This window comes from Phallusia mammillata, chromosome 4, assembly GCF_965637545.1.
Source record: "Phallusia mammillata chromosome 4, kaPhaMamm4.hap1.1, whole genome shotgun sequence".
NCBI classification, from domain to species: domain Eukaryota; kingdom Metazoa; phylum Chordata; class Ascidiacea; order Phlebobranchia; family Ascidiidae; genus Phallusia; species Phallusia mammillata.
This window is the reverse complement of record NC_137255.1, coordinates 19,019,706-19,047,101: the sequence shown is the minus strand read 5'-3', so window position 1 is coordinate 19,047,101 and position 27,396 is coordinate 19,019,706. Positions and strand designations below refer to the sequence as shown.

At 38.0% G+C, this 27,396-nt stretch overlaps 2 protein-coding genes across 3 annotated transcripts; both read left to right on the top strand.

The window, feature by feature from the left end:
• Positions 1-916: 916 nt before the first annotated feature.
• Positions 917-17,914, top strand: LOC145222934 (phospholipid-transporting ATPase ABCA1-like). Its single transcript, XM_080089185.1, has 46 exons — positions 917-1,025; positions 1,279-1,372; positions 1,435-1,582; positions 1,772-1,911; positions 2,057-2,175; positions 2,255-2,473; positions 2,538-2,741; positions 2,853-2,977; positions 3,039-3,133; positions 3,263-3,435; positions 3,512-3,688; positions 4,130-4,232; positions 4,345-4,456; positions 4,744-4,923; positions 5,338-5,452; positions 5,586-5,693; positions 5,766-5,875; positions 6,156-6,267; positions 6,425-6,606; positions 6,758-6,967; positions 7,214-7,444; positions 8,173-8,387; positions 8,831-8,964; positions 9,023-9,178; positions 9,534-9,675; positions 9,758-9,872; positions 9,953-10,083; positions 10,345-10,455; positions 11,086-11,251; positions 11,368-11,520; positions 12,135-12,277; positions 12,355-12,465; positions 12,677-12,794; positions 12,927-13,089; positions 13,313-13,482; positions 13,900-14,077; positions 14,341-14,502; positions 14,563-14,646; positions 14,781-14,919; positions 15,042-15,153; positions 15,219-15,410; positions 15,781-15,995; positions 16,164-16,360; positions 16,421-16,747; positions 16,816-16,929; positions 17,188-17,914. Exons 1-46 carry the CDS (start codon positions 963-965, stop codon positions 17,326-17,328), a joined length of 6,909 nt encoding a protein of 2,302 aa, XP_079945311.1. The 5' UTR covers positions 917-962; the 3' UTR covers positions 17,329-17,914.
• Positions 17,915-18,292: 378 nt separating this feature from the next.
• On the top strand, positions 18,293-26,003 carry LOC145224430 (spermatogenesis-associated protein 6-like). 2 transcript variants are annotated; one of them, XM_080090918.1, is made up of 14 exons: positions 18,293-18,501; positions 18,829-18,918; positions 18,979-19,101; positions 19,471-19,576; positions 19,663-19,835; positions 19,997-20,104; positions 20,167-20,320; positions 20,713-20,888; positions 21,124-21,256; positions 21,647-21,694; positions 22,930-23,080; positions 23,397-23,538; positions 23,825-23,898; positions 24,542-26,003. In XM_080090918.1, the coding sequence occupies exons 2-14, from the start codon at positions 18,868-18,870 to the stop codon at positions 24,690-24,692; spliced, it is 1,590 nt and encodes a 529-aa protein (XP_079947044.1). In that variant the 5' UTR covers positions 18,293-18,501; positions 18,829-18,867; the 3' UTR covers positions 24,693-26,003. The 2 variants fall into 2 exon arrangements, with proteins under 2 accessions (XP_079947044.1, XP_079947045.1); XM_080090919.1 differs by having other exon boundaries at positions 18,335-18,501; positions 23,825-23,908; positions 24,542-24,678.
• Positions 26,004-27,396: the final 1,393 nt, after the last annotated feature.

Sequence of the window (27,396 nt, the reverse complement as noted above, 5' to 3'; positions counted from 1 at the left end):
AACATGTCAAAGATCTAGACTAGATGTTTAGATGATTGTTTTATAGTTGCCATTTCCGTCATTCTCATGTTACTTTAGCAATAGAATCTGTTAAGTTACCGATAAAATCGATTTTGATTTTGAGTTTTTATATTTGCTGTTCACCGAAAGTAACTGCGTTGGAAACAGAGGTTTCAAATTTTCTAGGGTTTCAGCTCAAACACCTGACAATTTTTAGTTCTCTACCCGCCCAGGACTAAGGTATTCCACATTACAAGATTCCCACATTAGATTACAAAAAGATAAAACTTGTTGCGAACCAAAATTTGATTAATCAAGGTTTGCATTTAGCCTAGCCTACTGCTTGTTTATTTGAAAAACCAAATTTGCAGATTTTTGGGGGCAAAATAAAACAACTCTAACATTGCCTGCTGTAATATAAATTATCGTCAAAGTGCAGTAACAACTGACTGAAAGCCTTATAAGTGTAATTTGTTAACTGTTATGTGTATTCCAAACGTTGGTATTGATTCCTTTGAAACAAACAAAATTAGCGAAAAACAAAGCAGGTATCGTGACGGGTAATTCCCGTATATGATACCACTACAATGAAATGAATTAGCCATGTAGCCGCGAGCAGACAGTACAGGACAAGCTGTGGCGAAGGTTCTTACTGCGCGAGTAACATCATTCATGAGGTCAGTGATAGCCCAGTGACCTTTTCTGTCTGTTGTAGAGTGATCATTAACGGGTGCTAAGTGAGCTAGACCATCGCCATCATAGGAAACGCACGGACATGTAGAATTGTAGCTGTAGTTTAAGCATGTGCACCATTTAGGATATTTTAATATTATCAAAAGTGTTTGATGTGTTTAAACAAAATTGGAGTTACGTTTTTGGTTTATCTATGGTAATTGTGTTTTTTGAAAACTTGTAGCTTGTACAGTTATTTTGATCGGTAAAATGCCAACATAAATACTGTGATGTTTTGGAAGCAACTTTATCTTCTTCTGTGGAAGAACTGGATTATTAGGAAGCGTCATCCAGTAAGTAACAGTTAGGACAAAAAATATTTTACAAGTAACATTGAAAACTTATAAATATTATAAATAAGCTAATATTTCCATTGTTTAATATTTTTTTTACATTGTCCTTTTTCTTAATTGTTTATGCTAAAGAAAGCTTTCTAAAAATGTAAACATTATGTTGTATCATAAGCATGTCGTATATGTTATATTAAGTGTGTAATTGTGGTTGTCAAAGTAGCTCTGTAAATTAATCATTTGAATGCATTGGCAGGTTCGAACTATAATTGAAATCTTATGGCCTTTGGTTCTGTTGTTGGCTTTGATTGCTATACGAAAAGTACAGGTTGTTGAGGAACAAGGAGAATGTAGGTGACATGTATACAATTTCTCACATCTGTGATTCATTACTTATACATGATATGTACAGGTCACTATCCAGCCAGAGCCATGCCCTCAGCTGGTGTGTATCCCTGGTTTAAAAGCTTGGTTTGTGACATTCAAAACCCCTGCTTTAATGTGTCAGTGTCATCTGAAACACCTGGACAAATCAATGATCCTGCAAGCATTGCTAATGGGTTGGTGCAAAAAACACATCTGTTATTTACATCTGCTGCTATTATTAACTTATAAATGTGTTGTTTAATCACATGTTTGTTGTGTGAGAAGACTTGATTTATTATTTATGACTGTGGACTGTTAAAATACATTTTGACAAACTGTTAATTTTAATTAGTCTGTGAAACAATAGTTTTATTATATTACAGGTCAATGGCTACTAACTCATTGGCAAGTATTTTTACCCTCCTTTCAACCAACACAACCATCTTTAACAACCTTGGACAACTGACATCTGATCTGGCGCTTTTGTCTAATGCCACACAGTCAGCTATTTCCAACGTGTCATGTAGGTGTTGAATTTCTTTTTAATGTTGGTGTACAGTTTTGGTTACTTCTTGTACTTGTCACATACAGTACAAAAGTGCATGAACACCTTGAATCAGGTACACATGGCCTTTAAGCATTCACTTTAATGATGCCTCTTTTTATAGTGAACCTATCATCACTTCTTGATGACCCAACTGGATACAACACTTATCTTACAGGAACACTTGCTTTGTCAGGGAACGTGGCCTCTACAATTGTTAACAGCAATGTTACCTTTTTACAGGCATGTCTAGTGTTGATGCTGTTTGACATAAATGTTTATGCAGCTTTAGAAACAGCATTAAATTGTTTTTTTTCTACAGGCAATTTCATTTTCAACTACCCTTGGAACTAGGGCTGTGGTTTGCAATCCCACTGCAGTTAACTCTGCTCTTCAAATCCCTGCAGGAGGCCCTTCTTCTGCACAGGATATTTCCACTGCTTTATGTAATCTCACAGATACTCAGCTGGAACTCTTTTCAAACAAGTCTACAGAAAACCTGGGAAATGCCACAGTTGTTGTACAAAAATTTCAAATGCAGGTACAATGTTTATGTTGTCTGAATGTCTGTTTGTACAGTTTTTAGTAACTTTTTACTTTTAAAGGGTGTTAATGCCATCGACCCATCTGCATTTAATTCTACTGTGGTTTCTGCTGCACAAGGAAGGCTTAACAACACAATACTTGAGCTGCAAGGAATTCAAGGGCCCCTGACAGATGCACTGAACATTTTAAACCAAGGAACTTCTGCCACATCACTTGTGTCGTTGCTGCTTGGGGTGAATGCAAGCTCCCAAAATGTTGTGGAAGTAAGCAGTGTTTTTTTACATTATCTAATAAGTCAATAAGTTGCACTTTTTCAGGTAATTTTTTTATTTTTATTTTTGAAGTTTTTGTTCAATTTTTAACACTTTTTGCAGGAAGTGTGTGGACACCCACAAAAGACAGAGACAATTTTGTCGAGCTTTGTTACTACAGTGAGCGGAAACTCTTCCACTGGAACAGCATTTTCAAATCTGTTTAACCCAGTCGTTGCAGGCATGATGTAATAATTTTAGCATAAAATTTTCTGGTTAAAGCGATTTTAATTTGTTGCATGTTTGCAGGAGTGATGCTCAATTTTGCCAGAATTTTAACCGTCTCATGCAAAGCAATCCAAACATTTCTGTTGTTTGGAATACTGCAAAAGTGTTTTTATATGGTGAGCAGTTACTTAAATTTTTGCACTGTTGGCAGCCACCTCTGTAAGGGTACCAAGAAAAAATAGTCTTGTCAATAGAGCAATAAAAACGTAACAAGTTTGCAAATTTAGCTACTCTATTCTATTCAGGCAAGATAACCTACAGCCCAGATTCACCTTTGGTTCAACAAATAATAAAGGAAGCAAATGCCACGTTTGCTACAGTTGCATTCATACAGCAGTCTGGTGAATATTGGCGCAGCACAAATGGCCCTGCTTTATTTCAAACTCTAGAAAGTGGAAATACAACCACTAACCTTCGGGTACAATTCTTGTCATTTATTTTTCATGTTGACTGATGTATTTTTGTTTTTACTATCTGTTATTTATGTTGTGCAGCAACTATTGAACAACCAATTTGCTGTCAATCTTATTTTGAGTCAAACCAATATCACTGCAGCACAAATTGAACAGCTGAAGGTGTTCCTTTCCAATGATGAGAATCCTAATGACAATGTAACAACATGGAAAGAAACATTTCGGCAAATTGATGGACTGATTCTTGTTGCAACTAAGGTGATGAATATGTAGATTGAATTTGTTGGCTTCAATTGTAAAAGAGCCAAGTAGGCAAAACATGGTCTTATGTAACAGAAAATCTTATTACAAAGGCCCTACCCATGTCTAACTTTAATATATGTACACAAGAACATTGTTAAAATGGCTTGTAAAAGTTATTCTATAGATCACAATAGAAAATCTACATTTAACTACACGGCTCAGCAAACACTGTTTAACTGTGCAGCACATGGTTCCTTTTGTACAGGCCTCATTTGCCCGGACAGAATACTGCACTGTCACTGTGCGATAGTTGTGGTTATGTAACAGACCGTTTGTAATTTGATACTCATATTTACTGTAACAATGGTTTGCTCTCAATGTTGTTTCTGTTTTCTGTACATTTTATCCATTAATATTACACATCCACTGGTACTTATGAAAAACAACTTTTTTTAGCTTCTTAATTGCTTTGAACTTGACAAGTTTGTTGGATATGCCAATGAAGATGACCTTGTTCTGAACTCACTTGCACTTCTGGACAACAGCAGTTTGTTTGGAGGTGTGTAACAGTACTGAATTTGATCTACCCTGCACATATACATAAACATGTTACCTGTTATTGAAAGTTAAAAGCTTTGTGCTGATGCTGCCCTCCTAAATTTGTTTTAAAGGAATTGTGTTTGAGTCTTTGTCAAGCAGTGACAATACTCTTCCTGAGGTCTTGAAATACAAAATAAGACAAGATACACAAAGTGTGACAAGAACAAACAGAATTCAACGCAGGTATTTTTAATCATTTGTTAGGGTTGTTGTACATTGGGTTTAATCAGTATGAGACAAACATTGATCAAATAATTAACAGCTTAGTCAATGGGGTATAATTATTGCTTACTGTACCTGTAAACCTACCTAACCTCCATCAATTTAGTCCAAAATTATGTGAAATGTGCATCTTGGTATGTATTGTTAAGCCAGAATGGCGAAACAACTCAATTTAGGCTGATATTTTTTAAGAAACAAATATTATCAATCTGGTTATGTTCAATTGTTGTAAGTTAAATTTTTGTCAGACTTGTTGGAGCCTCAGCTGAGTCTCGCACTGACCAAGTGAAGTATTACATCAGTGGCTTTGTCCACTTGCAAGATATGGTTGAATCAGCAATTCTTCGGTTCAGGAACAGTGACAATACCTACAAGCCAACGGGCAGTTATCTGCAGTTTATGCCTTACCCATGCTATACAAGAGACACGTACGCAATTTACTTCGGTATTTAATGCTGTAGGTTTTTTCGGAAAAGACCCAAACCAAACATTAATATGAGTATTCCATGATTTTATGACAAAAATGTGCTCTAACATTTCTGCTTTAAACAGGATGTCATGTTTCCAAAACCAATGAAACTCCATATCATTTATTGTCAAGAATGAGTAAGATTGTCTATTTGCAGTGAAATGATACAACAAGCCATGAGTGGTTTAATTTGCACCAAAATAATTGTTAAGAACAAACAGTATTATCATTGTGTCAAATAAATAATTTGTTGCAATTCTGGAATGGCAGTTAAGTTTAAATGCATGCACTTACCTAAGACATCAATCACACACTCTATATCATGGTTGACTGGTCACTTGTAAAGTTGCAAGGTGTTTTACACATTCTTTAGGTTTCTGGAGTTTCTTTCTGGGCTTCTGTCCCTAATCATGACACTGGCTTGGATTTATTCTGTTTGCATTATTATCAAAAACATTGTATATGAAAAAGAACAAAGACTAAAAGAGGTAAACTACATGTGAAAATATTAGTATCTCTGTTTAAACAGATTTTATTACTGTGAAATAGATGTTGAAATATTCAGGGTAAAACTTTCTCATTAATATTTTACAATGTCCACCCAACGCTTTCTTTTCACAGGTCATGAAAATGATGGGCCTCAGCAATGGTGTACACTGGGTTGCCTGGTTTATTAACTCATTTTCCATCATGGTGATCTCAGTGTTTTTCATGATGATTGTTCTTAGGGTAATCCACAGTTTGTCATGTTGGCTGAAAGGCCGCATTTAAATTAGTTACATAATAATTTTTGCATTTTAGGCCGGTGACATTTTTCCATTCAGTAACATGTTTCTTGTCTTTCTGTGGTTGAGCCTGTTTGTTATCTCTGTTATTGGTCAATGCTTTCTCATCAGTACTTTTTTCTCTAGGTAAGTGTTAAAAATATAATGTGATCCAACTCCCATAGTTACACAACAAATGCTGAATGAATCAATTAATGTATCACTGCTCCACTCTCACTCTCTACTATTCAATGCTTTGTTGACTAAATAAAGTTGACTTAGGTGTGATATATACAATGCTAATGGACCAAAACATGGACTTGTTCTAAGCATGAAATCTGACTTCATGAAAGTTTTGGTTCTGCAACTTTAAATGTTAATATGTCCTGTGGCAACCATCTGTAACAATTAATATTGTTACTTCTAGAGCAAACTTGGCAGCAGCATGTGGTGGAATTATCTTTTTCTTGTTCTACATTCCGTACAACATGCTGGTTGTGTGGCAAGATACTGTCACTTATGGAACACAAATAGGAGCTGTAAGTTTTTCTGTAAATTATTGACCCACTACTAAGTTTTTTTTTAGACTAAACATGTTTCATAACTTAGCTACATATCAGCTATGTTTGACACAGTGTTTTGCCCAACAAACATTGAAAAAGGGTGTTTTTAGTAATTGTTGTGCTTGATTTTTAGTGCCTACTATCCAATGTGGCATTTGGATATGGAGCAGCGTATATATCAGATTATGAATTGACTGGCGATGGAATCCAATTTAGCAACTGGTTGAGCAGCACTGAAGCTGGAGATAGACTCAACTTTGCCACAACTCTTGGCATGTTGCTGCTTGATTCCATCATTTATTTTACCCTAACTTGGTAAATATTGAAATGCTAAATCTGCAAGCTTCATACAAGTCAGCAGTTGTTTGGGCTATATTATTGTGTAAAATAGAACTTGTTTAATGGATCTTATTAAAATCCTGACTATTCCTATTGCTGCATATCAACATCAACTGTTTGTGCACAGGTATGTGGAAAATGTTTTCCCTGGCAAGTATGGTGTTCCCAGACCATGGTACTTTTTTGCCACTCGATCCTATTGGTTTGGACCCTCCAAACGCAAGGACTCAAAGCAACCTGCAAACGGTGATGTGGAAAACCTAAATGCAAATCTTGAAGCGGAACCAACTGAAAATAAACTTGGCGTTGCTATTCATAACATCAAGAAAGTGTACAGGTAAATTTAATTTAGACAATCGGATAGGTATTTTAGCTTCAGGAAGCAGGAAGTTAGAGGAATGTGATGGGTGGTATTTTAAATGTAGCATTTAAATTTGTAGAATTACTTGGTAATTTTCAAGACCTTTTGCAAATTCTTACAGCATCGTGAATTTAGTCTAAAAATATCATTTATACTGACATGTTATTTCCGCTACTATTACTTATAACCACGCCGTAATTCATTCTTATTGTCAATTTCCAGTAATGGAAAAGTTGCTGTTGACAACCTTTCAATTAATTTCTACGAGGACCAAATCACGTCTTTCCTTGGTCATAACGGAGCCGGAAAAACAACCACAATGTCGATGTTGACTGGGCTCTTCACCCCTACTGATGGCACAGCATACGTTTACGGAAATGACATTTGTACAGAAATGGATTCGATCCGAAGTCAGCTTGGTTTCTGTCCCCAGCACAACGTTCTGTTCGGAGAGTAAGTTAAAAATTCCTAAATTTATTTTGTTTGTTGCGGTTAAGCAGTGTGACCTACATTCCTTTGGTCACGAAGTAGCTGCAAATGCTGAATTTAGCCGCGCCAAGCAGTTACATAACTATGGAACTGCGCCAATCTCGTATAGCCTGAGGTCGTGATTCAGTCTGCTGGCCACGTTTTCGACTAATGTGGCCGGCACGCTTCTGTAAGCCGCGGTGCCGGTTTGTTAACACCGGGTATATATGATAAACGGCGGTAATAATGACTTTAAATGTTGGGACAAAACAAAATAGTTTAAAACAGTCTGGACTGCAAGTCCATTGCGACATCAAATAAACGTATTAAGTTTTTCTATTGAAACAAGCTTCATCATTTCTTATTTCTGTGTATTTGCAACGAATTAGAACTAACGGGAGAAACGCATTGAGCCTTACGCCCAGAATTACACAACAACAATCAAACCAATTATCCTTTTATAAAACATATTCGTTGTTGATACCCGAGGCATAATAACACTTCACGTAGTTTATTTTAACGACGTTATGAACACTAGAAGAACAGCATATCTTCTCCTACTTGATGCCAACAATCAAATCGAACTTGTAGGTTTTTAGCAAAATACAGTTTACCTTTATTGCCACTCTACTTCAATATTAGCAAAATCTGTTTGTTGTATTGCCGATAGATCATTTTTGGCGCAAAATTGTTAACCCAACATATTTTCCCAGTCTGACGGTGTACGAGCATCTCAAGCTTTACTCCGGCCTCAAAAATTCCCAAGGTGGAGAGGAAGAAATTACGAAAATGTTAAACGACGTCGGGTTACCGCACAAGAAGAACGAAATATCACGTCACTTGTCCGGTGGAATGAAAAGGAAACTATCTGTAGCTGTTGCATTTGTGGGTGGATCCAAATGCGTCATTCTCGATGAACCCACAGCCGGTGGGTTACTGTGCCAATGTTGTTGTTGTTGTTTATGCGATGTCAGGATTGTCGAGTCACATGCGCATAATGTGGCCATGGTTTTTACATCCTTGCCTCACAGATCGAATTTACCGAACTTTCTGTACTGAACCTATCCTTTTAATGCTTTTATTGCCATTTTATATTTGTGATGTTAGCTATTGCTTGTAAAACGATACCGTAGCCTACGGCAGTTGCAGTGCCATGCATTGTTTACGCTCAGAAGAATTGCGCAAGGCCTATTTGTACAGTTCAATATATGTTTTCAGGGTGTGGCCTGTTTGAAAACCTTACCAAATGTAGTTTTTCAAACAATCAGCCACAACAACATTTTGTACTAACTTTTGCCACTGACTTTGCAATAAGTAGTTAATTTCCCTATGCTGTAGGTTTGGAAGTTTATTTATGTATTTGTTACACAGGTGTTGATCCTTACGCTCGTCGTGGAATCTGGGATTTGCTTCTCGCTTATAGAAAGAACCGAACCATTATTCTTTCCACTCATCATATGGACGAAGCAGATTTACTTGGCGACAGGATTGCCATTATCTCACACGTAAGCACCAAAGTATCAATCTTTACAGGGCTTTACATAGTTTGATTGTTTTATCCAGGGCAAACTTAAATGTTGTGGATCATCAATATTTCTGAAGGGCAGCTATGGTGTTGGTTACTACCTGACATTGGTGAAAAACAGAAGCGACGTAAATTCGGTCTCGAACGTGCACACGATGATTGAAGACCCGAAAAAATCAGAACTGAGCGTTAAGGTACATACATCGAGCAAGGATGGGCCAAAACTGCAAATGTTCTGTTTAGTCGAGCACCGAGCATCGCTCCTTAATGCGATGTGTTAGGCTGTGCAGACCACAGAAATACGAGCTATTCCAACATCTGACTCATTTAATAAAACAGGATAGCCTTTCGAACACTAGTTTCGTATAAATGGGCATGAATATGCAAATTTTAATGATCGGGACAGTTTGTGCAACTGGTCGGCCGAGCACTGAGCATCAAAAACAGCGATGCTCGGTACCGAGTACTTGGGTTCTGGCTCGACTCGGTCCATCCCTAATATCGAGAGTAGTATCAGTTATGTCTATTTAAAACTTTTTTAATTTGCAGACCGCCGATGAAGGTTTTGGCGGTTCTTCGAAAGCATCGTCCATTGCTTCCACTTCCTCAGCGTCGTTTAACCCTCCCAACAATGAAACTGACAGTTCTGGAGCTAGTACCTCCGCTGATAAAATACCAACACCTGCAAACGGTTATTAACACTAAAAAATGATTTTGAGCTGACTTTCAGTAACAAACATGACATCGTCGAAACCGTGCTATTGGCATTTCAGGTGAGAAAAACTACACCAAACTTGTACTGGACACGATTCCAGGCGCCAAAGTACACGAACAAGACGCTAGAGAAGTGACCTTTATCTTGCCCTACGAAGCCCAGAGGGAAGGATGGTTAGAGCCTTATTTTTAGAATGAAGTTGTGTTTTAACTGTGAGATACCAGAAACACATTATCGTTTTATTTTGTATCAGGTATGCAAAGCTGTTTGGAATACTTGACCAGCGCGGAGTAAGTTACGGTTTGACTGACACAAGTCTGGAGGAAATTTTCCTTACAGTTGCTGAAGAAAGTCGAGACCAAGGCAGAGACGAACACTCGAAATGTGAGTATAACTGTTTCTGCGTTATAACAAACACCACTGATTATAGCAATTAAAATTGTGGTTGGTAATGTGTGGGACAAAAACAACAACAAACACTGCATTTAGAGCCATCCCACGCCTGTCTTTTAATTTTTTTGGGGTTTATACGCCGAAATGGTATCCTGTAGTATTTGTCTTAAAAAAAACATTAAAATAAAAATCACATATTTTGGTGTAGTGGTCTTGAACATTGAGATAATTTTGGTTTTAATGCTTTTTTAGGTTGCTTTTGTATTCCACGAAGAAGAAAGAAACGATGTGTTACCCCAGAAGTCGACTTTGACGCCGAATCACAAGCGCGAAGAGGTTCCAGCCGAAGAAAGAAGCGACAACGTACGGCAGTTCTGCAATTTTCATCGACTTTTTACACTTTTCCACTAATTCCGTTTGAATTTCTTGTTTGGGTTGCATGCGTAACCCCGCAATCAATTTATTTCCAATCAGTTGCCTGCAATGATCCAACAAGACTTGTGATTCGTTTGCATCTTGTTTGTGGTTTTAACTTCTTCAGTGAACTCTAATTATTGCATCCTGCATGTTGTGTTCCGTTTTTGTTTCCTTTCGAACAAGCTGTGCCTTTCTACAGTGGGTAGGTGGTTCATTTTTCTATTTGGCGTTACTTTTCTTGCTTGCTGTGTCAAGTGACTAAACCTTTTTGTTGATGTGAGTGTAGCAATGTGTACTAGAACTTGTGGCTTCTACGTAGTTGATTCAACTGTTAAATCCAGTGGTAACGAACAATTTTGTACGAGCACACTTTTGTTTAGCTGAATTATCGAACTCACTTTAAACTGTTTTGCTTTATAGCAAAGTTAATTTGATTTTTTGAACGTATGCGTGCATGTTGCTTTGTTTGATATCCCTAAAGTATTGAACTAGCCAACCTACATATACCGCTGAGTTTCGCAAATTCTTGCAAGTCATTTTGCCCAAATCCATTGTTACAACAACTTGTTCGTTCAGGTTCCGCGTCACAGGTCTCAAGAAACAGCGTCGAATCTTTGCAAATCCCTGAAGCAGAACCGTTTGATGACGGTTCCCAGGCTCGTGGCTCGTACAAAGTAACTGGCAAAAAATTGGTTTGGCGTCAGTTCCAAGCCTTGTTCGTCAAACGGTTTCACCACGCAAGGTACGTAAGTAACTAACTCGCTCACCTATAACCTAATGAAGCCACTAACTGGTTTAATGCGTGATTTTTATGATTCATGTTTTCTGTTTACTGATATGAGCTATGGCCCTTTGTAGACGCAACCGGAAAGGCTTTGTAGCTCAAGTGATAGTACCGGCCGTGTTCGTGGCCCTGGCTTTAGCCTTTGCACTTGTTATTCCGTCGAATAGAAACCTCCCACCACTTGAAATGCAACCCTGGATGTACGGGGACAGCAATACCTTCTTCAGGTAAGCCTTCTCCCAAGACAAGCCTATAGTGTTAAGTGTTGCGTTTTACGCACATTCCAAGCCAACAGTGACTGCACCTGAAGTGGTTAACTTCATGCGTTTAAACCAGTGGTTCTCAACCGGGGGTCCGCAAAGCGTTTTCAGGAGGTCCGCGACAACTTCCTAATTTTGCAGATAACGATATTAATAAAGCGCTATTTAAAAAATATGTCTCAGCGTTTTAAAATAGCATAAAATTTGTTTAAAATCGTTCTTCATAGGCGACGAACTAAAATGCATTGTGACATTTTAACCCCATTGTGGTGCAACAGAGGTAGATTTTCAGTGGCAAACAACGTCACATCACAATGCAATGGCTCTTTATTATTGAGTTATATTCTGCACCGTTTTGGGGTTGCTTGTTAATAAAAAAAAAAGACATAAAATACCAAAACGTTCAAAGGGGTCCGCGATTAGCTTGTCATCCAATAGGGGTCCGCAAAGGCAAAAAGGTTGAGAACCACTGGTTTAAACTGTAAAGCATTCCATATGAGCTTTATACAGCATAATTGCTGGTAATGATACAGCACTATTGTGTGGTGAGTAAAACCGTGTTGACATGATAACTTCCGCAGCAACGATGACGTCAACAGCAGCTCATCGTCTGCTGCTGCTGCTGACGCGCTTATCAACCAACCAGGGATAGGGATGCGATGCGTCACCAGTTACAGCGTGCTGAATTTTGACAACAAATTCATAGAGTGCGAAAACATACAAGGTATATACTTTGTATTTAGTTGTTATTGTCACTTAACATAGGAGATCAATTAATTGTGTAATTTTTCTTATTAACAGGACAAACATGGCAACCTGACGCAAGTATTCGTGGTTTCAGCCAGCTGGTGACGTCAAACGAAACTATAATTTGCAAATGTACGGACAAGGAAACCACAGCCTTGCTAGCAGGTAAATTTTACGCATAGAAATATACATCTTGATCTGACTTAATCATGGAATCCTGTCACGAATGATTGGTTCGATTCGGCTGCAAGGAACCAATGAACATTTTGTTTAATGTTTAATGCAAGGCCAAATATAGCCAACCAATTTTCATAGATAGACTTACGGAGAGTTCTGAACTGGTTTGGCTAACATTGCTATTTACAATTGTTTTCAGAATGTGTGGTAGGCGCAGGAGGCGAACCAACCGATCTTGTAACTTCCATAACCAGCAACCCGATGTATAACATGACTGGTAGAAAAGTGGCTGACTGGATGGTGAAAACCACAGAAAGGTTTGTGACCCTTTGAATATTAAACGCTAAATGTCCCATACAACAAAGCTATTTTCCACACCAGTGCATAAATTTGTGATATATTTCATACATTGGATTTGATATTATAATACTGTTTACTTTAAAACCAAGGTTCAAAAAGGAACGGTACGGCGGACTGTCGTTTGGTGAGAGATATCACACGATGTGGACTTCCCAGCAGTTTGCAGTATTGAAAAACCTGTTGCTTGGCAACTCGTCGAACAACTTTTCAGAAGTTGACCTCGAGAACTTTGTGCGAACCGAAAACACCCAGGTAAAAGTCATTTTATTATTTTTTATTGTGTACCAGATATGTTGTTAGTAAAAGTGTGTAGTTTGGCCGAAACAAGTACCACTTTAAATGTAAATCAACTCAGAAAATAATGAGGTAAAACAAGTTCTAGAAACATGACTTAAATTCCAAAGACAACAAGATTTTTGTCTAGCTCTGCAGAATGTGGTTTTATTAAAGACAAGTGCGTTTGAATTATGCATAGATTTGGTTTGACAACAACGGGTTTCATTCAATGCCAACCTGGTTAAACGTGCTCAACAACGCCGCCTTGCGGTCAATATTGCCATCCGAAGACGACAAGCGTAAATTTGGAATCGCAGCCATCAACCATCCTTTAAACTTTTCTCAAAGTCAAGTTGACGAAGCTGCGACGTAAGTGAATCCAAATGCTGCTGCTGCTTCAAGTTTATTCCTCTTATGTAATGTGGATTATTTTTTTGTCTTTTTTTGTATCAACAATTTTGTTGATTTCGAAACGTCCCGTTGACGGTTAAGTGAGAAAAGTTGATGACGGTTTAGGCTCACACACTTGCACCAGTTTGTCTAAGATTTTATGTTAGAAGTGGTCATCATTATTATCAAACATTTTACCAAATTGCTCATGGTGACCCGTAAAGGATATACTTAAGCAAAACTGTTGTGTATTTCGTCTTTTTACTTCAAACAGAAGGGGATGCGAAGGGCGATGGCTACTACTTTGAGAACCACTGCTATAGATGACATATTTTGACAAAAAAATAATAGGTTCTGCAGATATTTCTAAACTTAAACTCCGCGTTTTTTGTTTAGGAGAGGATCCGCCTCAGATTTAATCACATCGATATGTGTGATCTTCGCTCTTTCGTTCATCCCGGCAAGTTTCGTTCTCTTTCTTATCGAGGAGAAAGTAACGAAGGCGAAGCATTTGCAGTTTGTGAGCGGCGTCAATCAGTTTGTCTATTGGATTGCCACTTTCCTCTGGGACTTGGTATGTCAGCTTATCGCCGCTTTTTTTCTTGTGTGCATTTTAAACTGATACATCAGCGAGGATTGATATGAATAATAACCTTAAACAACTTATTGTGTTGGTAGAAATCCACAATAGCTTAAAAACCGTTTGTTGTACGTTTATAAACCTGTGTATAAGAAAAAAAGAACTTTAAACTGTCTTGGACATATAAACAATCTTACAACTACATCAATGTGTTTTATACGTACAGCGATTGAAATACATGTACTTTTCTTTTACAGGTGAACTACACACTTCCGGCCTTCATAGTCATTCTCATTTTCCTTGCCTACCAAACCAAAGCCTACGTTTCAGAGAACAACATTGGTTGCTTGATCTGTCTGCTTCTGTTGTACGGATTCTCCATCACACCCATGATGTATCCAGCCAGCTTCTACTTTACTGTATGAACAGCAATTGTAAATCGACTTGAATGCTTTATAATGTATTTGTTTTATCAACAGGTACCCAGCACAGCATACGTCGTTCTGACCTGTATTAATCTATTTATTGGAATCAACGCCAGTATAGCAACATTCGTTCTTGAGGTAAGGAAAGTGATTATGGCTTCTCATTCATAATTTTTTTGTCGTTGACAAAAAATAGAGGTCTATAAAAAAAATATATATAAAAATATAGGACTTAGTAGGATTTCGTGTTAACGTTTACTGCTTTTTGTTAGCTCTTAGACGATCCAGCCTTAACAGACGCCAACTTTTACCTGCAACGTATTTTCCTTATCTTCCCACAATATTGCATGGGGCGTGGTTTGATAGACATGGCGATCAATCAGGCTTACACCGACGCTGCAGCTGCATTTGGTAAGTTCCTATCTTTGCGTGTTGCGATTAAACTCCGTAATACCAAATCTGTAACAGGCACTGGTGGCCGAAGCTGCTTTTTCTAAACATTTGAATCCGTTTTTACGTGTTTTTCTTGGCAGGCATTGATCGCTCCAGAAGTCCTTTCGAGTTTGAATTAGTTGGAAGAAACCTCATGGCCATGGCAATTGTTGGAACTGTCTCTTTTATTCTCACTGTCCTGATTCAATACAAGTATGAATCAATTTCCATTTTTGTTAAATCATAACCTGTTACAAACATTCGCATTTGATCTCTAGGTTTTTCCTCAAGCCCGGGGTGATGAAAGGGCAGAAAGATACTCCAAGAAGCAATGACCCAGACGACGAAGATGTGAGGATGGAAAGGGAGCGAATTGTCAAAGGTCTATGTGATGATATCCTGCAAGTGAAAAGCCTGACCAAGATCTACAAGGGACAAGCAAACGGAAAACCTCTTGTTGCTGTTGATAGGTTCGACTTTTGGTAGCTCTTCTGTGTAATTACCAGATTGAAGATGACAAATGACCCTTTTGTACACGTTTCGTGCAACCCCACTGTGTGACACGAAACAAAAAATGTTTCCCTTTCGTGTCCAGCTAACCCTTTTGTTCTTAATCGTGACCAAATTAATACATTCCACATTTTTGGTCAATCACGTGTACCTAAGAAACACACAAATCTAATTTCTTCGCCACACACGACTAACCTGTGTTAAATGCTTACAAAATAAAACAATTAATGTTTGCGAATTTTGTTGTCAAAACATATGCCAGAAACTGATCGTATGACAGTAGGGAGCCAATTTTGTTACCCAACTAGCGTTTGTGTTTTTATTCTTTAGTATGCATGTTGGTGTGCCAGAGGGCGAATGCTTCGGTTTGCTCGGTGTAAACGGCGCCGGGAAAACAACTACATTCAAGATGTTGACCGGTGATACACCGCCAAGCTCGGGTGATGCATCTATTATGAACCAAAGCATCCTCAGCAACATGCGGGATGTACAACAAAATACTGGATACTGCCCACAATTTGAAGCTCTTAATAGCCTGCTTACCGGTACGTTTTTTATCTTTCAAAACTGTTGTTTGAGTCAAAACTGAATAGAGTGACTTTTCTTTAAAACGAAACAATTTAAAGCCTTTCAGCTGATTATTTGCAATGTGATTTTTTGCCTAAATCGGTTCTTTAAGAGAGTTTTTAGGAGTCCTATGTCTATGTTATTAGGTCGCGAGCATTTGGAGTTCTACGCCAAACTTCGCGGAGTTCCATCTGAAGACATTGCAAGAGTGGCAAGCTGGGGAATAGACAAGTTCGGACTGAAGTTGTACGCTGAAAAATGCGCGGGAACATACAGTGGTGGAAATAAACGAAAACTTTCGGCTGCCATCGCCTTCATTGGTTGTCCACCTGTCGTCTTCCTGGTAAGTTTATCTATTGTTGTTTATTTTACGGTTTTGTGCCAAGTAGGTCTTTGTTTAAAGGATGAACCGACAGCCGGTATGGACCCGATGTCGCGTCGATTCCTGTGGACACGCATCGCTGAAGCTGTCCGTGGAGGGCGCTGTATCGTGCTGACGTCACATAGCATGGAAGAGTGTGAGGCTTTGTGCACAAGATTGGCAATCATGGTGAACGGCCGCTTTAAATGCATCGGCAGTCCTCAGCATTTAAAGAACCGATTCGGAGAAGGTTACACGCTCACTGTGAAGGTCGATGCTCGTTGTGAAGAACCGGAAAATGCCCAAAAGTTCATTACTGCTTCTTTTCCCACGTCGATATTGAAGGAACACCACAGCAACATGTTACTGGTAAGTGTGAAAAAAAGGCCTAAAATAAGGTCAATTCCCACACGTTTTCATATTTTCTTGTTTTTCAGTATCAAATCCCTCTGGCTGATGTGAAGTTGTCACATCTCTTTGATATAATGGAAAGTAACAAGCAACAATATCACATTGAGGATTATTCTGTGAGCCAAACCACTTTGGACGAGGTAATATAATTTGCAGGAGTCACAACTTTTATTCACGATGGCAGATGTAAAGTTGATCCAACCTTCTGTTCGCGTTAGTGTAGCCTACTGTTCAAGTTCACAGGCCAACTTAGAAGACTTCACATGGAAATTGTATAAAGTGAACATCTTAAACATATCGCAACCAACTATGTCGTAGAAAATTGTAGACTAGTCATAATTTGCAGTTTTGAATATTATTAAAGACGTTGAGTAGTAATCACTTACATTTGCTTGCAGGTATTTGTAAACTTTGCGAAAATGCAGACGGATGGTCGCGAAGTAGACGCAAGTCCATCTCCAAGTGTAAACCACAGTTACCAAGGTGGTACTAAATCGCCAGACGATGTCGAGCTCGTTAAGTTCAGCCCCAATCCATAGACTGTGAATACAACATTAGCATTGTTTTCTAGGCATAGGTTTTAAATATTGAGCTGAAATTATGTTTTTGATTGTTTTGTATTTTTTCCCATTGTTATGCACCTTAGGATAAATATTGTCAATATGAAATTTATACACACGAGAAAATTTCGGTTGATTTCCTGTCATTGTGTATTGCATATTTTACTGAGCCTATTTTTACCAACACAAAAGGCAATGGCATTGTCGCACTTGAGGATTGACGCATCTAGCCCATATATTGCATTAAGACACTTGAAAACCCAATTCCTACATATATATTGCATTGAAGCACTTGAAAACTTAATACCTACATATATATATATTGCATTGAACTCATTTTGCACTTCAAAGTTCTTATGTCGTGATTATTAAAATGATTTAGCGGAAGGTTCTTAGGAAGCAACTTAAGCCTATTGTCTGAAATACCTCTAATCAACATTTTGTTGTTCCAGTGCTTATTTGACATGGATGCACTTTTTAGAGTTGTGTAAATAGTTATTTTAAAATATGTTGTAATACGTTTTTTTGTGTTGCCCGCGTTTAAATAAAACATGTTCATATTGTACTGATGACTGTTCTTGTGCAAGTAAATCAAGTTCAGGGCTTTTATTTACTACACCAAAGATAACGCAATACCTGAAACAAACTGAAAACTATAATAAATAACAAATTATTTAATCTTTGACAGAAATACATGAAAGAACTAGACATAGGCGCAGATAAAGGCACAGCAACCCTTGTGGTAGCTCCAATGCAAAAGTGGAATAACCCTGCAAAGTAGAACAAACGTTTTTCCGAATAAACTCCAAAAATTGTGCAGTGGTACAACTAGTTTCAGGACACAAAAAATAAATTAGTACGCTTAACAAAGACTCTCTTTTTAAAATACCGTTACATTGGACGCTGGTGGTGCGGATTTTCGTCATCGATTATTCAACCAATTACTTGCGTCGTGGTGTGGAACCGGTAAATTCAAGAAAGAATTGCTATTGTTTGTTTCTTTACTTTTACTTCAAGGTTGCGTTTAGCTCAGTTTCACGTAGGAACGTTCCTGACTTACGTTCCATTATTTTTAAATGAAATGATTTGCTTCACCTAAACTTTTGAACTGAACCTATTGGCGAAAGATTTTCACGAAAGTTAAATTTAAAGGTAGGTGCAATTAAACGTTATTTACATCTTTGTTGACAGGTTATCGCAGACGGGCAGACCCATTATTCGTTTTATTGAAATGTGTTAATATGCTATTCGTTATGTACAGGCAGTTACAAATTCTAGCAAACCTCTTATTTGCATTGTGTAAAAAGTTTAAATTGATAATTAACAATTTTATGTTAAAAATAATTGCATAACAGTGGATTTATTTTCAGGATAATGGTGTTACATTTTGTGTCCACTGCTGGCCACATCATGTAAAAAACAACCACATTACATAGACAACTGTTAAGTGTGTTATGAATTTATTTTAATTTATTTCAGCTCTTCAAAAAAAAAAAAATAACCTGGACAGTGGACACAATGCCACGGAAAAAAGCACTTAAAGTGATAGTGGATATTCATTTCCATGCAGTAAGTTTCTGATTATTGTTACACTATATGCAGTTTCAATATGAATGTTTATGTGCTCAGATTACTTGTCCAGGAGTTTTTTTGCCTGAACAGCAAGATGTATTTTTAAATGTTGAAGCGCTTGGTCAGCGCAAACGATCAGAATCAACACCTCCAGTGTTTCCTTTTTTGTTTCATGAAAAGGTAACATTTTGTAGCCTTGTATTTTAACTTAAACTTCGAAATAAGCAAACTTTGGCATCATTTTTAATAGTGGATTTTATTATTATTTTTAACTGTATTATTGTAGCATCTTCGTGCCAGTCTGCAGAGTATGGCAGTTGCATGCAGGATTTTTGTTTTTAATTTGCAAGACAAATTTTAGGGGTTGTATGCAGAAGTTTTGCACCAAAGGCATTTAATTGCCCTACCATGACTTCTATCACTTGCTTTGCGCCTGCTATAATGGGTTGGCATGCTGGTCAGGAACTGCCATGTTGTGTAGACAGGTCTTGGTTGGATAACGTTTTGATGCATCAGATTGAGTGTTACTAGATGTTCTTTATTTTGCAGCTTCGCTTTGAGAAAGTGTTTAGCCATGCTACAGATCCAGTGCAAGTTGCCTCTGCCTTGTCTGGTGAAACAGTGCGCATCGAACTGGTTCAACTCACTTATCCTGGTATGTTTAGGACTGATTTCAAACTGTTGTTTAGGTCAATTTTTTTAACAAATATTGTATTGTTATCTACTTTGTGTCCATTACAGGTGGTGAACTGCTGGCAACATATGAAGATAATGCACGTGAATTCTTGTTTCCCACACCTCGAATCAGTCCCACTTACCCAGGAGTTGACAGAGAGGTATTGCTCCAAAGGTCCTCAGCCTTTCCAGGGATCGCACCCAAACTAGAATTTTCTTCACGCACTATTATAAAGGAGGTAATAGAAATATCAAATATATATATTTAAATGTACTTTGACCCAAATGGCTTTTTACAAAATAGTAACCATTGACAATAAGGTTGTTTGTCTAAGCATCACATTTTTGTAAAAACGTTTTGATGGATTGTAATGTAACTGCCATTGGTTTGGTTTTAAAGGTGACTTCAATCAGTGGAAGTGGACATTCAAGGAGGAAAAAAGAAAGACCACAATCATCGGAGACTGACTTGTATGGGCACAAGAAAAGCAGCTACCCTGAATTTAATGTATTCAGATTTTCTTTTATTTGTGTGACAGGGTAATTAAGTAAAAATATGTTTATATTTAGCATTCACCAATTGAAGCCTCCACACCACATGTTCAACCTCAGCGTACTTCAATGTCATCATCAACTAAAAAGAAATCCTCAAAACCATCCTACACTCCCTCTTCACGGCAGAGGGTTGGAAGGTCAAATAGGAGATCTGCAAGTTTGAGTAGAGGTTAGTTTACCTGCAAACTGCAACAACCATTCTATGGGTAGGCAGAGGATGCTGACCACATTTAGATGATTCATGTTAAAAACACTGGTCAATTGCACAAAAAGCTTGGGTGCTTTGAATATATGAGTAACCAGAAGCATTACTATTGCATAGAAATATTTGTATTACTTAACAAAATTAAAAACCATAAAAAATTACAGCAATCCGGTACATTACCAATACAATGCTCAGTGCTGAATGTAAAAGACTTCAGCCTATCATACCAAATGTATAAAGGGATCCATGAGTCTACCAAATATGTATGCCCAAACTAACTTAAAAATGCTTTTAAATGCCACAATGATATGCATGCTGTAATAAGAGTTTACAATAATTGTGTTTTGTTTGTACAGAAACAGCACACAAAGGTTACGAACAATCAACAATTGCATCAAGGGCCAGATCTCCATCACCATACACAAGAAGAAGGATGGCTCAGCTTTCTGTGCAAGATCCATTTGATTCTACAGTCAAGAACAAGCCGTTTAAAACAGAACTGGAAGACAGGCCAGAATTTGTTGTCAGAAAGGTGGGAAAAAACATTTTACATTATGTCTCAAGTTTGCTACAAACACTTACCAGTAAAGCCAGGTATGTAACAACTGTCCAAAGTGGCATTTGAAGAGAAGTTGTATTGTGCATGAGCTTTATTTGTATGATTTTGCACTAGCTTGAATTGACATGCCAAAGGACCAACACACATGCCCAGTTAACATATTTTTGGTGATGGTGGTTATTACTTGTAATTCAAGTGTGGTCCACAGGCAGCAGAAGACACATTATCACCCAACAAGGCTCCTCCACCCCTACCTCATGTATCACCATCGCCTGATCGAAGACGCAGAACTCCATCTCCCAGAAACTCAAGCTATTCACCAGGACGTAGAAAACCCACCCGTAAGTATATTTCAGAGCTTGTTAGCTACCAGAAATTGGCATTTTTTGAATTCTGTTGCTGTAAACTTTAGAGGTTTACTACAAGTTATGGAACAAAATATGTCATCTGTAAATTAACCAATTCTTTCTGTGACTTGGCATAAGGTTACATTCATTCAGGTTGATTACAGTGAAAACATACAAACGGCCCAATTCACTTGAATGGAAAACGGTCACCCTTTGTCTGTCCTCCAAAATGCCATGTTATCTCTGTTTTGATTTAAGTTTGAACAATGAGTGTGACTTCACTACTACTACAGCAAGGCTTCTAAAAACTCTTTGGATTATGGCTGGAAATTAACTTTCATTGCACATTACTGATTTTGTTTCATTTATGTTTTCTTTTTTAAGCTGGGAAACATCTTTCTGACCATGTTACAAGAGATATTGACAGTGAAGGTAAACAAAGTTTTGATGCTATTATTTCACTTTCACATACTTGACATTCTTTTCAAACACTGCCAATGTAATTTTTTCAACTTTACCAAAAGTATGTATGGTTTATGTGATCAAACACTCATTTGCACAATTTACACAATATTTGAATATCTTATCAGAAAACTTCCATTGACTGCAATATAAACTGATAAGTACACACTGCCTTTGTAGATATATGTTATGTTTGCAAAGTTTTAAGAGCAGAATTAATTTCAAAAACAGAATTAATTGACCCCAATGAGAGTTTAGGTTAGTGGTTCTCAGCTGGAGGTCTATGGTGATTTTGTGCAACAGGAAAATGTTTGAAAAAATACATTTTGGATCAAAATTTTCAGCCAAAATGCTTGTTATGTATACCTACTTTATCTTCAAAAATGATTAGTCTTTTTTATTTTTAGTGAGTTGTTTGGTGGTTCATGGCCTGAAATGGGTTAAAGAACCACTGGTTTAGTTAAAGAAAGCCAAAGATATGTTTTTTTCTCTGATAGACAGTTCATCATTGGAAGAACGAGAGAAAATAACTTGGTCTAAACCAAAGGGAAGACAATCTCCATTTGTTTATAACAATGCTTCTGCAAGGAAACACAGTGCTTTAAAGTCAGCTTACTATAGGCCAATCACATCAGGATGCTACACTGAGAGTATCGCCAAGGAGAATCGACATTTAAAGGAATATTTGAACCAGCAGGACTGGCAGAGTGATATGGAGATCCATAGATTAAACGCAGAACATACAAGTTGTCCTTATAACATGACTTTGTCAAGCAGTCGAAGTGAAAATTCTTATCCAGCTTATCGACAGAGCAGTTTTAGAAAAAAGAAAAATTGTAGCGTTAGATTTGAAAGTGAGTGCTGCAGACTTATTTAGTTAAGTGAGTGCAAATGTTAGTGTCAGGCATCAAGGTAGCCAAATTAGTACAATACCACAAAAGTAAGTTGAGTCGGCATTCTGGCAGATCAACAAATAGTCACATGCAAAAATTACAAATGTAAAAAGGCTATTGCTGTCAGGCATAATGTATAAATTAGTATTGCTTTTCCAGCCGTTTCACTATAAATAATCGACATCCTATACAAGATGCCTTCATCAGGATAATGGCTTATCTTCGCAGACAAATTTTTCAAATGTGGTACTGATAAAGTTAATATGTTTAAGTCCGTTAGCAGACACACAAAAACCACCAATTTAATTACAGACACAGCTGATCTAATCGACAGCTCATTGCACCAAAGGCCAAGCAGGCCGACTTCTGCACAGAGTGCCCCTGAATCAATTTCATACCGCACACCTAGGCGGGATCTGTCATTTTCGAAAGCAGATGATTATGATGAACCTTCTAATGTGAGGTATGTCATTGTATGACCAGCAAATCTTTAGGAATGCATACTTTGGTTAGTGCTTCATTGTTTGACACTCGTAGACTTTACCGTTTAGTCAACTCACTTATGTGATTCAATAGCTTGTATTGACATAGGGTGTTTGACATTGGTGCAATTTTCCATAAAGAAGTGCGCCAAGATAGTTCGACTCCCTACTTGTGCTTTACCGTGTAAGCTGGTGCCAGTCCATTTTCCCATTGCTCAAAATATGCTAAGTAAAAGATATCAAAGTATTACGTATGCAATTCGCTCCTTGTAAAATTAATGAACACTTTGCTTCCAGAAGAAGCAAGCTTACTCCGGGTTCGATTCTTTTCCGAACTCCTCTGCGAGAACGTTTCGGCACCGACGAGCCGTCGCCCTATGAGAAGATCCGGGATCGAGTAAGAGATCTACTCAGGTCGCCTAGAGCCACTCAGATAGTGGTAAGTGGAATTGACCAACGGTACCAGGGTTGGTGTAAACAGGGTCAGATGAGAGTTATTTGTACAAGCATGGTATTTCCTATGCCGCCGCTTTAAAAATTGCCAAATAATTTTCAGTCTTTGTTTTTCTCCTATTAATTCTTTTCCCAATAATCCAACAGCGTAATATTTGGGCGTATTTTAATTTCATTGAGGGTTTAGGTTTGTGTAACAAAACATTTGGTCCTGACTGAACAGAATTACCTTATTACTTAAGCTGATGGCTTATTGTTTGTTTGTTTCGCAGGACGATTCGATCAGCGAGGCAAACGAACGTTATTGGGCTCGACGAAGCCGAACTCCATCTCCACGATCACCAAGGTATTATTGAGTAAGTTCAAATAAGTGTTGTTTGTAATAAATTTCAGTATCATCAAAAAAGCTTAGGTATCTGACCGCTGCTGCGTTACTTTGCGGAATTATTCTTTAAAAGCGGTTAAAAGTATTGTATTGCTGCATAAACGATCATGACACGTTGCGCGGTTTGACTTATTCGGGGCCCAACGCACATTAAAGGCAACTTGGTAAAGTACTTGAACTGCGTCAAACTCATAATGTGATCCTTAGTTGTAATTGAAACCCACTGTTGACAATGTGTGTTGTGGTAGCCCACATTGGGAATTTTGTTTTATATCGCAGGGAACCATAGAGTCATGTAAATTGTAAGGGATTATGGTCAAGTTTTGCTGGTCAAAGTCCCACTCTCATACAGATGCCAAAATAAGCCAAACTCACTTCTTGTAGATGCAACGAATGTCGTTATAAAGGTTAAACAGTTTGCTTTCTGCATGTCAGTCAATTTCTGTATTCTGTTAAGGCAGGTTTATACCTGGATGAAACAGAATCCGACCTGGTTGACAGCGATTGATTGAATAAAGTACAATAGGGCAGTTGCGCGGAGACTCGATAAAACTTTTTGGTACCACTGGTATAGCATTGCGTTTTAAAGGTTTGCATTGCACAGGTCGTCAGTGACCGTTCGACTGGGCGCTGACAGTTACTGGAACGAACGCGCCAGCGAATACACCGGTCAGTCACATCGTCGCGTATTCGAACATAGCATGGATAAAATGTACGACGACATTTACCACAACATCAGAAGTTCCGATCCTTGAAGCAGTTTTATATTCAATATAGTCCTACATGTTCCAATTTCGTTTGATCCGCTTTCGGTTTTTTTTATTAGGCATTTTTCTGGGGTTCCAAATTAGCATCGAATAACGCCTCGGTTTAGTAAAACCTTGGATCTTAAGCCCATCTCAGGACCTTTTCTTTGAGTAAAAAGTATGGATCAATGTGTTTATGTCGTCGAATATCTATCCTTCAAGCCTACAATTACTGTGTTACTTAATTTAGTCTTTAGCAACCAAAAGATATATATGTATTGTTCCGTTAGGTGTCACACTTTTGTGCAGTGACTTGTTACAGAGCACCGCAGGCATTTGGCTTTCGCATCATATTTTATTTTTGTATTCTCAACGCTTGCTCGACCAAAGCTCTTCTATTCGCTGGTTGCTTCAACAGAATTTTAGCCTGCACGTTGTATATTGTTGCACTAGGTTTTAAAAAGGGTTTTGTTTTATGGTAGCTTTTTAACCCCAGTAATTAAAATAAATTAACCAACCTCTCAGTTGACTGAGTTTGATTTTTTTAGTGTTTAATTTTTTGATTTGTAAAAATTACCCGTTTTCCCGGGAAATTTTTACCCCTTGTTGAATTTCACGTTGCTTGGAGATACAAGGATAGGATAAAAATTCTGACACTAAAGCGATGAAAAAATTGTATATGCTGTAATCCATTGCTCTCACAATATCATGCACAACTTTTCTAAAATTTATTTTATGCAACAGTTTTTGGGTATTGTAAAAAAAACGTAATTTTTTGATAAACCGGTCTTGAAATAATAGGGGACATGAATAGGTGAGAACCTTGTGGTTAGTACGTACGAAACTTTAGTTTTTGAAATTGATTAAGTTTATTGGCATTTTTGTATTATTACTGTCATATAAAACTTAAAAGTTTTCGAAACAATGTGTGTCCTTGTTTGTATAACATGCCACGATTTTCCATATACACTAAGTTTATCCATATTCAATCCCAACTTTATCCAAGCAAAGTTTGCCACAATAGGCTGCATTTGTTGTACAGTTTGTTGTATATGTAGTGGGCCCATTTTAATGTTGTACATCCCACTTATCACTTGACAAACTTTAGCAAGCATCAAACCATGTGTGTAGAGCATTAGTAGAAGCGTGTATATTTTTGTCGTAGTTTTGACCCGAGCGTTTCCTGCATGACGTGTATAAAGATGACGTACCCCGTAGCTTTTCTCCGGCATCTAGCGATTTTTTGCAGACTGTTTCATATTTTTGTATTACCGTTAGAAATTCGTATGAAGGTTTACAAATAAAGTTTTATATATTCAACCTTGCTTGTTTATTTTGTTGTTTTGATTTTTTTGCAAGCAATATACATTAACCTCGATTAACCCGAACCTATTTGGACCAAAAAAATGTCCGGATTAGGCGAAGACCCTGATTAACCGATGTCGATCAGTTTGTCTCACCACATTACAAATCATTTGTACCTCGAGTTTTACCCGAATTAGGCGAAGATCCGGATTCACCGAGGTGGTATTTTAAGCCAAATCTGTATGTTCCCTGCACTAAATAGGTTTAAAATACTTTAACACTGATATCATACCTATGTATATCATACAGCATTACTGCGCAAGTTTCTACTTGTTTTTGTTTTAGAAACCCGGTTTTGTGGTTATCGCAAAAACAGGGTAAATCCCTTTTTCCTCTATATTATGCCAGTGGCACTTACCATGCTCCCAATATACTTGAAAGTTAAAGCAGTTATAAGCTACAATTCCATGCACCTTTAATGTGTGACTGATGTTGATAGATTTTTACATTGGCGATAAATTGCAAACGGATGCGTATGTCCCAATAGTGCACCTTTTAAGGGTCCAAGCTCGCTGTGCAAACAAGCTGATGCGCACGAGTTGAAGCGACAAGTCCACGTTTCAACACCTTCGCTATTGTTGCGATAGGAGCGATTGACCAATGGGGGCGTCTCCAGGCAGTTTGATTGATTGCCTGCGATCGGCCGGTCAGACGCTTCCAAGGAGAGGAAGGTTGTCGGACGTGATGGAGGCAATCGGCTTGCGCGAAGTGCATGTTTGATGGTCGTTTAAAGTAGAAATCGGCAACAACTTCCAGAAGACGTTTGCGTTCAGCGCAGGAAAGGTCACTCGCTGGGTCAATTTGGCGCCTTGTCAGACCAATGCTCCCGAGGTCGTGATTGTTTATATATCGTACCGCCTGCCACAGGATCTCACTTTGATTGCTTCTTATTCTTAAGGTTTCTGTTCCGCGTGCGCAGTGTTGCGGTTTCGCGTTGTTCCTGGAGTAAAAACGAGCCGCTTTTTACAGGAAGCAGCCGCTCAAAGGAGAATTTAACTAATTTTCCCACAGAGAAATTCGCACAAAACGTTCGTGCCTTTCCAATGAGCCGAGCGCAAATATTGTAACCGCGATTTACGTAAAGATCGCAGTTCTGATATACTTTATCGTCTGCCATTTAGGTCGCCCGGATCAATGTTTTGAATATATCAACAGCAACTGGTCGGTGTACAAAGGCGTGTGAACTCGAACGTTGCCTGTAGATCAAGTGGTTCACACAAAAGCCCAAAGGTTTACTTTGCAAGTGAATGTTGGTGATGTAACCGGTGTATTATTCACACGAGAACCCTGAAAGCCAATTCTTAAGCTTCAATCATCACAAGCCTATTGGTTGTGAAAGCTTTTCTTT

Excerpts from the sequence above, each read along its gene's own strand:
- LOC145222934 (XM_080089185.1), top strand. The coding sequence starts at position 963 with ATGTTTTGGAAGCAACTTTATCTTCTTCTGTGGAAGAACTGGATTATT. Across the intron at positions 2,978-3,038 it reads CCAGTCGTTGCAGGCATGAT|GAGTGATGCTCAATTTTGCC; the intron begins GTAATAATTTTA and ends GCATGTTTGCAG. Across the intron at positions 4,457-4,743 it reads ACAAACAGAATTCAACGCAG|ACTTGTTGGAGCCTCAGCTG; the intron begins GTATTTTTAATC and ends AATTTTTGTCAG.
- LOC145224430 (XM_080090918.1), top strand. The coding sequence starts at position 18,868 with ATGCCACGGAAAAAAGCACTTAAAGTGATAGTGGATATTCATTTCCAT. Across the intron at positions 19,102-19,470 it reads CTTTTTTGTTTCATGAAAAG|CTTCGCTTTGAGAAAGTGTT; the intron begins GTAACATTTTGT and ends TTTATTTTGCAG. Across the intron at positions 19,577-19,662 it reads GGTTCAACTCACTTATCCTG|GTGGTGAACTGCTGGCAACA; the intron begins GTATGTTTAGGA and ends TGTCCATTACAG.